At 40.7% G+C, this 14,482-nt stretch overlaps 1 protein-coding gene across 1 annotated transcript in view; it reads left to right on the top strand.

The window, feature by feature from the left end:
- The window catches only part of lonp2 (lon peptidase 2, peroxisomal), a 91,384-nt gene that overhangs the window by 4,955 nt on the left and 71,947 nt on the right, over window positions 1–14,482 (top strand). Inside the window, exons 2-3 of the mRNA XM_087137669.1 lie at window positions 5,627–5,714; window positions 6,979–7,177. Of these exons, the coding sequence (XP_086993795.1) occupies window positions 5,627–5,714; window positions 6,979–7,177 (287 nt within the window). The remainder of the gene's footprint in view (window positions 1–5,626; window positions 5,715–6,978; window positions 7,178–14,482) is intronic.

The raw sequence follows: 14,482 nt of genomic DNA, 5'->3' as shown, positions 1-14,482 counted from the left end.
CATACTTAGGAAATATTCTTGAAAATGATAGACTGTGTGCACAACCAATGGTCATATAGCACCGTAATCACTGAGGAAATTCAAGTTGCTTTAATTTAAAAATAATTTTAAAACGGAATATTTCTTGGTTTAAAACTTAACTGGTTCTCTGACTATTTGGGTTTGTAGTGCACATTTAGTGCTTTGATTATAAAAAGAGGCCGATCAACCGCACAATTTGTGCGTGATCACTACTTACCGCATGCCGTGTGGAGTCCCAGTACCGCTGGAATATTACACAGTCCGCTCTCGCTTCGTCGTCAATCCCGACATAAAGTAATTTTCATTCATATTGTTTTATTTGACAAAAATACTCTTAATGCAAACAGTAAGCACTACTTATTCCGCACAAAAGTCATTTAAGCCGACAGGGTTTGATAATTACAAATACAGTCATGCAAGTGTACATCAACAGCGCTTTCATCTCATAAGACAAAACTAATTCGGTCTCTTGTTCATATAGGTTTGGTACAGTCGAAAATTATTCAGTAAGACTGCAGCAAAAGAATCCTCAAATTCAAGTGAAATATGGTCAGAAGTCAACTTTGTGGTTTGGATATACTTCAATTTTTTTTCAAAATCTAAGCTTTTATATTTGGACTCATAGGATCGATCGACGAAAGTGACGATGACACCTATCCTACATGTAGTTCTGGATCGGTTTAGGATCGAGACAAAAACGTCTTCACAAATAAAAAGTAACCGTACAAAAAATCCATTTTCAGCCAAAACCATTGTAAAAATTTGCTTTTCTAATAGAGAATCTTTTAATTTTGAGAAAATTAGATGAGAAATAAGAATTCCAATGAATAAAAAAGGTAGAAATTGCGTAATGTTTGACTCGACTTTTCAACTGTACAGTGAGCTATCAACGTTACCCTCCCCGCGCCGCACAGTTGACGAACCCATTACGTCACATACATTTCTGCTGTGCTCGTGTAGTTGAGTTCGCAACGACTTTGCTTGGCAATGCCGCGCTATCCGAGAGTGGGGGAAAAGCTTCCAGTTTTCGGTAAATTAACAAAAATGGAAACTCTAAAAAAGTCATTTTGATTAAGCAGACATTAGATGCAAAGGTTTATATGACTATTCAATTTAAAGAAATATTTAAAATCACACGTAGCGAGTGACCTATCACCCGTGAATTTTAGTGGTTTTTCCGCTCTTGCGAACTAGGAAATTCTGGAACTAGGAAAACGACTTGCAGTACAATGGGCGGAGTGAGTAACAAAATTAGCTGTCTACTGTATCTCCAAATTCAACTTTCATGTATGACCGCGGGACCGGGTTTTCATCGGCACGGTGGTTTTCCATGAAGTCTGTCCTTCAGTAAGAAATTTCACAGACATTTTATGCATGAATGTTTGTTCCTAATTTATTTACTTTTTTACGGATACCCGGCCCGGAAAAATGGAACCGGGTTTTGAAATCGACGGTCGGGTACCTGGGTACCCGGCACAGGCCTAATAATTTGCAACAACTGGGTCAAGATCAGATTTCTTCAGCATTGGAATCACTATGTACAATGTAGTTGTGCATGATGTTGCGCTAGTACATGTAGGTTGCACTCATTTTCTGCTCCACCTTGCTTTTCATTTTCTATCATTTATTCGCCTGCCACCAAAAAGTTTGCATGGGTCTGCTTTACTGACACAGACTCTACTAGACCAGTCTTGAGGATTTCTGATCAAGAATTCTGGGGACAATTAATATTTTGCTTTTGCGAATTCTCAAACCCCCTTGACCATCGGCAGTTGTATTCCCCAATGGGACCTGCACATACTTACGTCCATTGTCTTTTTAGGGATGGCCAATTCCAGTGTGTGCACCTTAATGGTGCTACTGCTTTTCACATTGTTAACACTGATGACTCCGCTGGTCTACAATAGCCATGATCTCAAGACCATTCATAACCATAAAGCTTGGATACCACTAGGCGTCTACCATAAACTGAAAGAACTACATGTAGGTATCTGTGCTGTAAAACCCACACGATGGGGCCACAGATCATGGGCCAAACAACAGAAAAGGCTAATTCCTCTCTTAGTACCATCATGTACTAGCCAAGAAAGTAAACAGCACTCGGGACAATATGGTTCCAATCCTACCAACCTTGTGCATATTTCATCTGACACAATGCTCTCATCTGGCTGTAATTTTGCTCTTTGGAATGCCCGGTCAGTAAAAAAAAAATAAGACTGCCATGATTTATGATATGATAGCACACAACAGCATTGATATCTGTGCTATTATAGAAATGTGGTTGAGTGGTGATCATCATTATCATCACCATACTCTGGCTGATCTCAAGAACACCCTACCTGACTTTCAGTCTTACCACATCCCTCACATGAACAGGGCTGGAGGAGGGGTTCTTTTGTATGCCTAAAAAAGGGGTTCCATTTGTTGGCATGAAGTAACAGTATATGATGCCTTTGAACACATCAACTTGTCCAGTAACTCACCTTCTAACTAACCTCTCCGGCTTATAGTTGTATACAGATCCCAGAGATTGCTCAACCAAAAGGCAACAGCTACACTTTTTATGCAAGAATTTTCTACATTGCTGGAACATATTGTTTATGATGCCAATCGTTTAATGATAGCAGGAGATTTCAACTTTCATATTGACAATCGATCTGATAGAGAGGTGTCTACATTTCATGACCTCCTTGAATCTACAGGTCTGAAACAGCACGTGTCTGGTCCAACACATCGTGACGGTTATACATTGGATCTTCTTTTAACAATTTTATCACCCAACTGACCACAAGTGATTACATGCCATCTGATCACGCTTGTGTCATCTGTAAGTTAAGCGTTGGTCGCCCTGCTACAGCTAATGTGGACGTCCAGATGCGCGAACTCTGTGACATTGACTTAGATACATTCCATCAGGACATCTTGAATTCTCCAATGTGCACATCCCCATCCATGGATCATAACACATTGGTTACTCAGTGTGGGCAGCCCTCAGAGATTTGCTTAATCAGCACGCACCCCTACGAAAACGTCACATCAGAGCCCATCCTCATGCGCCCTGGTTTAGCAATGACATTTATTCAGCCACGTGTGAGCTGCGTCTTTGATGAAAATTGGAGATCACTATCAACTAGAATGGTGCTTTGAAAATGTGTAAAGTCAATGGGCTGAAATAAACCAAAACTAATACTACATGTAAATCACTTGATGACGTCATCATGATGTCATTGTTTAGGACCGTGTACACATTAGAGTCCTTCATTGATAGAACTTTGTTGAAGATGCAGATTGTAAAGTGATCAGAGTGACTGTGTACAAAGTGAATGGGATTAAGAGAGAAGGACAAGAAGAAAAAGATGTTCCATGTCTGTCTGCAATAGAGCATAAAGCTGTTACGCATTCTGAATGCTAAAATATGAACTTCACCTTCGTGAGTTCAATACAAACAGGTTTCAACCCAATTGGACATGTGTTTCAGGAGAAAGAGTAATTGAAAGGATGCACTCTCAATGACACAAGACTTCATGATGTCAGTGATGTCAAAATTATTTTTCAAGATGTATTTTTGCGTCGGGGAGATGTTAATTTATATAACAGATCAAAATTATTACTTGATATTTTGACTCTTTGGTATATTTGTAATCAAACGACAGGGAAAGTTTCCTGTGATTTCTCTTTAATTCTCATAGTAGTTCTCAGCTGAAGTTGAGAACCTCTGAGTCATTAACATCGGTAACAGCGTGGTGAAAAAATTTGTAGAAAACCTATGAAGAAAGAGTGCAACCTTAATCTCGTGTCACGTGACCCTGATCACATCATGCTGACTTTTGTCTGACACCCTCTCGGGCTGATGGAATATGCACCTAATTCAAAATCACTCAGATAGATGACTGCATGAGTCTTGGACATCAGAATAAAATGCAAAAACCTATGGAGAAAAACTTTTTCAGGAAATATAACTTGATATTTTGACTCTTGGGTATATTTGTGTAAATTGAACGAAGAGGAAACAAAATATGAATTCCCTTATGTCCTCATAGTAATGCTTGGTTGGAGTTGAAACTCACTCATTAAGAGCAATAGCAATAGCAATGATAAAAAGTCCTTTTCTTCTTCAGAATTTGGTAAAAAATCAACTGTAACAGATTTAAGCGTGAATTGTTCATTATATGATAGCTAAAACATTGAAGTCAAGTACATGAAGTGCATAAGTGGTGTACTTCACACAGATGAAGCGCCAACAACAAAACCTCCCTTAGAGTATTCATGAACTCGAAAATCCCATGCGCATACTGTGCATTGACTACTGTGTGTGTGTGTGGACACGCATTATCTGCCTGTAACATAGGCAGCGCACAGTACATGTTTGTAGGGTATACACTCGGGAGTTGGAAATTGCCAAGTACATGGTGCTTAGAGCAGATCGCATTGTATGGAACGCCAAAAGGGAAAAATGTTTGCAATCTCTATAATTATGTAATCTGCACTCTGTCTGCGAAAACAATAATGTTTTGTACCTCATTTTGCTTTGTACATGTCTGATCGGGTTGAAACCTTGCACATGTACATTGTAGTTAGGAAGGAAAGGCTTATAAACGGAGATTGACCTCATGATGACAATGTCATCGGTCAACGAGTCATGTGACATTAAAGGTGCATCCTTTAAAGTGCTATACTGTATGCAAGTGCATGTACTATTGGGTTGAAACTCTGCAGGTATTTAGAAAGGGAAGTGTTATAGATGAAAATTGATGTCACGTAATGAAGACGTCATTAGATGATCATGTTACATGACTAAAGGTGCACTCTTCAAAGCACTATATCTCCTGGAGTAGATGTGTGATTGGGTTGAAACCTTTCAGCACATGAACAGGGCAGACTTCTTTTTAAGTTCATTAACCTGGGTTTCTTTTACAGTTGTTTGTTTGTTTGTTTGTTTGTTTGTTTGTTTGTTTGAAAACCTCAAAATGCAAAATAGCCCTGTGTTTTGTCCATTAGACAACCCCCCAGAGTTCTTGTTTCCCTTTAAAGTTGTACTGATGGGCCAAGGATGTTGAGGTAGGTAAGTCCAGTACAATGAACCGAATACAGGGCTACACCCAAGGGAATGATGGTCCCATGGATTTTCACTTTTATTGAAATCACATTTAAAGCTGGTTCCAATAAAAAGTACACAGGGTATCGCAAGATTTTGTGTTTGTGTTATGTTTCTAAATTTTCAATGACTTAGTCCATGATTAAACCAAATGCATTTTCTATAAATTTGATCATCTAGACATCTGATGATGTAACAAGACTGAATAAAAATCCATGGCTAAATTGAATTTAACAATGCATATACATGCACATGTATGTACAGTATGTACATGTATGTATTTGTGTGTCATGTACATTGCTTTAACTCTTTTACAGGGTCCAATCCAAAACGACCCTTAAACATGTTAAATCAGGTGATATGACCCAGTAATGTTGGACAAAGCGATCTTAGATAACACAAGTCTGGCCCAAGGGCTAGATTGCTGCATGTATTATGTAAATGTTGCATACATGTATGTAGTTTACAGTCAAGATAAGAACTTGATTTGATTTTTGTTTTCTCTGACAGTATGAACATGGTGAAGAGTCGAATTCTGAGGCATAACACTTTGAGTAGCACAGTCATTGGTGTCGTGCCTAAGGAGCCAACAAGTGAGGTACTGTGTGCATTTGCATTTACAGCCACTGTTGTTTTTCCTTTCCTTTCAATGTGGCCATTCTAGAGACGTCCAAAATACACCTCTGACCTACTCGGTTCTGTTCCTTGCTTATGGTTAAATAACGCAAAATTGGCATGGCATCATAACTCTAACAATAATGGGATCCAGCATTTACACTGTACAAAAAGAGGGCCATTCAGATTGGTGGTGAAAACACATGAAGAAGTGGGGTATAATTATACATTCTTTATCATTATGCTAATGTGTGCCTTTATCCACTTGCAGACAGTATTATTCTACAACAAACTTTTCCCAGGTGCAGTGCTTTTGGTGGCTACAAATTACAGCAGTTTGAAATGTCAATATACCAAGAACAGGGTGGTTATTATTTTTTTTTACAAAGCTGGACTTTACAATGCTGACCCTACATGAAGGTGGTCATTTGTTCAAGATATGTGTCACATTTCTTACCACATCATCACTGTCATGGACACCCGTCCATGGCATGGGACACTTAAAGGTTTCACACACTTATACACACTAAAAGTGCAAGCGAAAGTAAAAACATTAATAAAACCCCAAAGATCTGTGAAAATAGGAGGGTGCACAATCTGTTCCCCTGATCCATCCGTTCCTCATAGATTTTGAGGTTTCTTTTTACTGTTTATAATAAGGGTAAAAATATCACCATTTACTTTGAGGTTTTGGCGTTTATTTTTACCTTCTTATAAATGCTTTGTTCCCATACCATACATGTAGCTGCCGCATGTCCAAACAGTGGCATTGAATATTGATTGTTTGGCACATACAAGTATACATGTACATGGTCGAACTGGTGGCTAAAACACAACTATTAGCCCAAAGTGCACATACCAAATTATAGCTTTAAGTCCTTGACGTCTTAATTCAGAATTCTTTTGCTACAGCTTTATAGGACAGTACAAAATTTAGTCACTATTATGTTACATGCAATATGCTTTGTGTCATCCCTCTACGACATGTACCTGCTTGATTTCATATCCAACACAATTATCTCGATATCTAACATATTTTCAAATTAACAAATCCAAGAACTTAACTAAGAATTAACGATTCATACAGATCATTATACCATGTTGGTTATCGCTTAACAGGAAAATTGTATTTGAAGACAGGCACACAGAACTTTGTTTTGTTGTATGTCACTTGAATAACTTGATGTCCCATCATATCTCAGTTAAAACATTTTAAAGATTATATGATTATTTCTATTTTTTTATAGAAAGAGGATTTCACTGCCATCCACCACATTGGTACTGCTGCAGTAGTGGTGCAGGTGACAGGCACAAACTGGCCTCAACCAGCATATACACTCCTTGTTACTGGTTTGTGCCGTTTTAAACTAGAGAAACTTCTTCAGGAAACACCTTACTCTGTGGCTCAAGTTGTGCAACTCGATAAGTTGCCTGGACAGGGGACAGGTCAGTCAAGTTTATTTTATAACACTGTTTCCAGACAATGTCTTTCCGTCATGCAACTGGATGATTGTTAATATAGCTACATGTCACATTATTAAAGTAATGGTTACTATGGTAGAATATGATGAATTCTTAAAATAATCTGATTTAGTATCGTAGCGATTAATACGTGCTGTTAAGCAACATACAAGAACAAAGAAAGAGCACTTTGTTCAAATAGCATGCAGTTCGGCCAAGCTCAGTCCATTGCAAATAGCCAGTACATGTACATGTACATGTGTGTAACCATAAGCTCATGTTGTTGCATGAAGTGTTCCATTTAACAGTTATTGCCTGCTATGTAGGGGTCCATAGTGATTTCTACAAAATATCAGGCTACAGTTGTTTTGTTATACCACGGTAAAAGATTTTAACATGGTGAAAGATTTTATGAATGCAAGGAAATGAAGTGAAAACAGTGCATGTCTTTTCACTGAAATTGTTTTTACCAACAAAGTGTTTGGCCCAGCGAGGATGAGAAAAAGGATATCTGAGCGATTCACGCTCACCAAGCATTTGTTGCTCTTTAGCAAGTGCTAGTGTGGTTCAAAATGCCAGAAAGTTAACCACTTTCTGCCGGGGAGCTCGGTTTCGGGCACCGTGTGTTAGTACACAGAGCTGGAGTGCCTGGTTTCGGACAAAAGAGCTGGACTGTGTAACGAAAGGCTGTACTCGGAATAAAGGACCTGCTGCTGGGAATTGCCATCATTTTTCAACTTCCATTTTGTAAGGTAATCTGGGACTGTTTTGAAACAGTATACCACTGTTTTGGGCATAGTGCGTCCGCGGATTAGCACCACAGACAAAAGTGCTCCAGGGTGCCATTGATGAGCGACACAGCACCGCTACATGCTAATCCAGCCGTGTTTGAAAAGACGCTACTGGCATTCACTGGAACAAAGGAAATTATGCAACACAATTCTGGGCTCTCTTTAACAGGGCTGCAGGCCTGGGTTGAATACTCGGGCGTCAATGAAGGTTGCCTGACAGATTAGAGTTGCCACCAGAGAGTCGTTTGTGTGGGTGTAAATATCCAGTAAATGAACACATGAATTTTTGAAGATTTTTGAAAACGGAAAATCTTGAAAAGGTCCCGCCATGACATCCTGCTCAAGAGAAATCCACCCGGCAGGTAGTGGTTAAGTATTAATCCAAGAAATTTAATCGTAGTTAAAACTTGCGCAACCAAGGAATGTTTCATGAAATCGAACATAAGAATATTGTGCAACTGCGACACAAATTTGTGGCACATGGCTTATGCACAGTTCAATGTTATGCCATGTTCTGTGAAATTGGGTGCTAGTTTTAAGTTACGCCAAACCACTGCAGATATGAACCATACATAATATTATTCAAATCTGTGGCAAAATATGCTTGTTAGCAAGTAAGACTTTATGACCAAGGGTGATAGACTTAGCATAAAGTGATTGTAATCTTGGGAAATTTCTTGAGTTAAGCTTCTAATGGTTAGGTTTTTGCACAACTAGACATTAATCTCTTAAGCACCAAACAAGAGATGAATCTGGAAACCATAAATATAAATAGGCATGCAAATTTTCCTCAGACCAGCTGATTTCATCATTTTTCACATTCATGCCATTGAAAAACACTGTACAAAGTCTTGTAAAAATTGGAATTTCCTCGTTTTTGTCGAAGTCCAAATTGCATGTCTGTGTAAAACCTATGGCAATAGTGAACTAGACCATGAAATGCACCAAATTAAGTTTTCTCTCATCTTGTGGCACCCACCTTTGAACTTCATGAAAATTCACATATGCATGGTTTGAACTATGGAAAATTCACTAGTTAATGCTGTCATTGTGCCAAAAGGGTACAAAGGGGTAGAAAGAAGTTTGGCATTAAATTTGTTGCATTTTGTGTACAACTCAATGCATTTCCTTACTGTGGGAGGGCAGAAAGGTACATAACATACCCAATATTCAACAGAACAAAATGTAACAGAAATGCACCAAATTACAAATAGACAAATTGCCATACACATATTTTGGGAAAGACCTGTTGGGCTAGTTTAAACAGTCTTGTTCAGAATTGAGCATTTTGACGGTTTTTAATTTTGTACCCCAAATCTCCATACATAATGACTTTTCAACACAAGAGGGCGCATATCAAATTCTGGTTCCCAGACATATCATACTCCCCCTTCTCCTAAATTTCTATCAGCCATTCAAACCACACTAGAAATCTGAAGAGCCCTATAATTGCTGGAACATTTGGAAAAATGCACACTTGAAATCCTCCCCCACAGAAATGTGGGTGAGGTCTGCTATTGAATACCTACCCCAAACAGTCGCTAAATATGCAAATTCCTTTGCGTCTGATTCAATTTGCTAAAACTTGTGAGCAACTGTAGTATGCCCTCTAGTCCCATGATGCATAGCGGAATGGCTGCCATGTTCATCCTTCTTTTACGTTATTGAACTGTCCAAGCCAAAAGTGGGGAAGGATGGGAGGGAGCGGACTGTCTGGGGTAGGTATTCAATAGCAGACCTCACCCACATTTCTGTGGGGGAGGAGTCTTCTGCTTTCAACCTACCCCAAACAGGTGTTAAATATGCAGAGTAGCACCGAGCCCTTGGAGAGGGGTGTGGAGAGGACGCACTACATAACATGAGCACCAGAGGAGTATGAAATTGTCCAAACTTTATAGCGGACTCACCAAATAATGGAGTTGTTATATCATTCCAGTGATGGGCTGCTTTGAAGAGGAACCCCTCTGCATCAATGTGGCTGATGTCAGGACCGCTCTGCCATGTGCAGAGTCCTTTTGTAGAACATCGGTGAGGCAGCATGTGGTGAAAGCAGATGGGGTCTTTCAGCATGCTGCCTTGCATATTTTCTCCATCGGTACACCCCCAAAGTAGGCCCAGGATGTGGAAAATGCTCAGATATCATGAGCTCTGATGAGGCATAGTGTTTTATTGTCCACAGAGTTTGGCCAATCTGGGTTGGCAAACTTGATAGCCGAAACTGTCTATCTGGCTATAGTGTCTCTGGTCACAGCTTCGTGAGGTTTTATTGTAGTGATGAAAAGCTGCGAAGTTGTGCCTCTGAGTTTTCTGGTTTTGGCTAAGTACCATAAATAAGAGTTCACTCTGGGCACCATGGCTTGTCGTTGGGGAGTCCCAGTGTGTTTGGTAATGTCTAGTACAAAAATGTCAGGGGGATGGAAGGAAACCAATAGGTTCTTGGTGCGAAACCCCAGTGTTGGGATGAGACGAATCCCATGGGGTTCCCATCGAATGTAGCCATCTGTGATGGAGTGCTTTCAGTTCACTGCCACGCCGTGAGGTAGTAACTGCTAGTGGGAATGCCAATTTCACTGATAGGTTGATCAACGATGCATCGCTGAGAGGCTCAAGGGGGGACCAGAAAGCAGTTGGAGAACAGGTTACAAGTGTCATGAAGGGTTTAGTCTATTAGTTGGAGGATGCTCAAGAAACATTCCCCGGAGCAGATGTTTAAGAGTAGTATCGTCGGACATGGTTGAGCCATCTGGGAAGCCATTGTGTATAGTCTCAATGGCTGACCGATAGTTACGGATAGTTGAAACCAGTAGATCTGATTTGAACAGGTGCATGAAGAAATCAGCTATAGTAGTCACAGAAACTTCGGTTGGAGCAAGACCTCACTCTAAACACCACAAAGTAATCTGGAGTCTGGTTATTATAAAAATTGTATCAGGGTTAATGCTGACTCAGGGGATGCTATAGTTCTTGGCTTGAACTAAACAGCTTTTTTGTTTGTTTTGATGAGCAGGACTTTTCATCAGATAGGACCAATTTATCTGATTATGTGATAAACTCAAGGAGGAGGACAGTGTTAGGTTAAGGAATGTCAAGTGTAATAAGGCAGCTCGGCCTGATAGAATTTGCGGTAAAATTCTTAAAACCTGTTGTAAGGAATTGACTGTTCGCTTTTCTTTTGTTATTTCAGTGGTCAATGGACATTCAGGCTGTTCCTAAAACCCAAAATACCTAAACCAATTGCTATAAATTATTACAGACCAATAGCACTTACAGGTATTCCAATGAAGTGCTTTGAGAAGATTATCATGGGTATGCTTTCTTCACAAACTAAGACGATCATTGATCCATATCAATTTCCGTATAGAGAAAGACGAGGTGTAGAGGATGTTGTTATTACTTTGCTCCATAAAATTTATGTACATCTCGAGAATGCAGGAACATATGCCAGAGTCCTATTTTTGGATTTCTCATCAGCCTTTAAAACAATACAGGCTCATGTGTTAATGGAGAAATTACAAAGAGTGGAAGTAAATCCTGTTCTTAATTTATGGATAATGAATTTTCTGACTGGGCGACCACAGAGAGTTCGATGTAATAACATCCTCTCTGATGTTAATGTGTGCACTACTGGGCCACCACAAGGCTGTGCTCTATCACCGACTCCATTTACTTTATATTCAAATGATTTTAAATGTACAGACTTATCTTGATTTAGAGTAAAATACGCAGATGATACCTGTCTTGTTGGATTAATTTGTAAGAATGATGTCAATGGATACAGAGACAATGTTGATCAGTTTGTATCATGGTGCAATGCCAACTATCTTACCCTTAATGTTGCTAAATGCAAGGAAATTATATTTAACTTCAGGCAAGGGAGACGTGATAATGAGCTATTAAAAACTTTGAATGCCAATGTTGATATTGTGTCAGAACACAAGTATTTGGTTGTTTATATTGATGATAAACTTAATTGGAAGTGTTACATGGGAAAAATCAGTGCTAAGTGTAATCAACGTCTTTATTTTCTTAGGCGAATGGAATTTTTTAATGTCCATAGTGATATTTTGTACCTCTTTTAACAGGCAGTCATCTAATCGGTTTTATTATTCTATAGTGTAGTTTGGTATCATGGGCTGTCATATGAGAACGTTCGAAAACTAAACCGCATTATAAAATCCGCATGTGGGTTGGTAGGCGCTGACAATCAGCAGCTGGATACTTTGCGTAGTAGAGCTATGGAGAACAAATTCCTGACTATTGTGTCTGACAACGATCACCCGCTTCATCCCAGTGTTGTTTTTAACAGGTCTGGTAGGGAAAGACAACTTAGGATGAACACGAATAGGCTGAGGAATTCCTTCATGCTTATGGCCATTAGAAATTACAATAGCAACATTTTTCTAGGTAGCGCTGCTTCAACGCTTTTAAAGGGGATGGTATTTTGTGTCTAGGGCTGGATGGATGGGAGGGAGGGAGTCAGTCAGTCAGTCAGTCATAGATGCTGCGTGTAGACTGGTGTCGACTCTTCAAGGCTGTTTCAGCAGCTTCATCAGAAAGTCCTGCTGATCTGAAGGACAGTTTGACAGAAGACAACAGGTCAGGTGTAGTGATGTCGGATGAGGGTGAAGCATGCCCGACTTCGGACAAGAAGTCTGGTCAGATGCGGAAACAATGGATGACGTGGCCAGAAGGGGGGTGATAAGGAGGACATGACAGCGTTTTGGTTTGATCTTGGAGAGAACTGCCGGTATTAGGGATATTGGAGGGAAGGCGGTGGTCAACATCCCTTCCCAGCTAATTTGGAGAGTGTTCGTTGCCCAGGCTTGCGGGTGGAAAAATTTGGTGCAGAACACTGGCAGTTGGGTGTTAACTGCTGAGGCGAAAAGATCAATGTTCAGTTTCTTTACTTCGGTGAAGATCTGTTTGACTATATTGGCGTGCAGAGTCCACTCTGTGGGACGTACTTTTCCCTGAGATAGAGCATCTGCAATGGAGTTGTCGACACCAAGAATTTGAGTTGCCTGGAGGTCGATGCCAAAGGAATATCTGTCTCATCAAGAGGCATAGGCAGGGAGAATGCATGCCTCCCTGGCGATTGACATATGACACCACTGTGGAGTTGTCCAAGCAGATGAGGACTCATTTGCCTATGGTACTTGGGCAGAAAGCTTTCAGTCCATTGAATACGGCCTGAAGTTCCGGTATATTGATGTATCTCCCTTGCAGCTGGAGGTCCCATGTTCCCGATGCTTGAAGGGGTGGTAGGGAGGCTCCTCAGCCTAGATGAAAAGCGTCCGAGGTTATAGTTATTTCCGGATTCATCTTGGGAAAGGGAACTCTGAGAGAGGTGTCTCTGCACTAACTACCACTAGAGATGGGGGCTGATGAAGTCCGAGATGGGGACCTGGAGATTGATTGAGTCCCATTTTGGCCTGTAGAGAGCTAAAAGATGAAGTTCTAGTGGATGCATGTACAGTCTGCAGAGGGGAATGAGGTCCACTGTGCTGGGATGTGAAGGTAAGCATCTTTTAAGTCTGTGGAAGAGGCCCAACATGGAATCTGTAGAAATTGGGTGACTGTCCGATGGGTTTCCATGCAAAATTTCATCGAACTCCAGTGCCTGTCGTTTGTTTCTGTCGGTAGGAACTGAAGTCAGACAAAGGGAAGGTACAGTCGGAGGGGTGCTTGTGAATTAAAGGGCGTATCCGTAATGAATGGTCACCAGCACCCAGCTTTACAATGTGACTTTCTCCCAAGACTCTGCAAAGAGTTGAAGTCGCCCGCCAACGGGTCTAGGATCGGCAGGCGGAGGCAGGTCTGAATAGTCAGCGATGTCTACCCCCGGGAGGTTGGGGGTACCGCGACTCGGTAGTTCTTCCCTTGAAGCTCCTCTGGGGTGGTTTTATAGGTCGAGAGGAGGATGTACAGCCATGATTTGTCTGGCAGCTGGGTTGACGAAAGGAACGAGAATCACCCTGATGCGAAGGTCTGAAGGGTCAAGCCCGGGGGTTATCAGGACAGGACTGGCAAGGTGGAGCTGGCGGTGGAGGTTCACAGAAGCTAAGTTTATGTGTGGGTCAATGCACTTTTACTTTTAACTCTATCATCTTCATGAACTGTCCTGTGAAAAGGTTTTTCCATAAAAAGGAAGTTCTTGAAGTCTTGACTTGACTCCCTCAAAGGGAATGTTTATGGCGTCTAAGGTGTTGGATCTGCATGCAGAAGTGGTTAAAATGGAGATCCGAATGAACCGCTCGAAGATAGAGTTGACGTTCTCATCGAGTAACTGGTGAATCTTCGTCACATGCTCAAGCCAAATACTCGGAGAGGAGTGCCGTAAACGCGGTGCAGCAAAGGCCATGTCGTGAGGCTTTGTCGAGTTTAGCAAGAGTAGACTCGACAAAACACTTGTCCTTGTCTTTAAATGGAAACTTTCCTGTAGGCTTATGAGCATCGGAAAGTTTATCTTTAGCCTCAGTTGGAGTTTCAGGGATGGAGA

Source organism: Acanthaster planci, linkage group LG06, assembly GCF_054643075.1.
Source record: "Acanthaster planci isolate LZ-2023a linkage group LG06, COTS_SCS, whole genome shotgun sequence".
NCBI classification, from domain to species: domain Eukaryota; kingdom Metazoa; phylum Echinodermata; class Asteroidea; order Valvatida; family Acanthasteridae; genus Acanthaster; species Acanthaster planci.
Note: the sequence above shows the minus strand (reverse complement) of the source record. Positions and strands in the feature narration are given on the sequence as shown.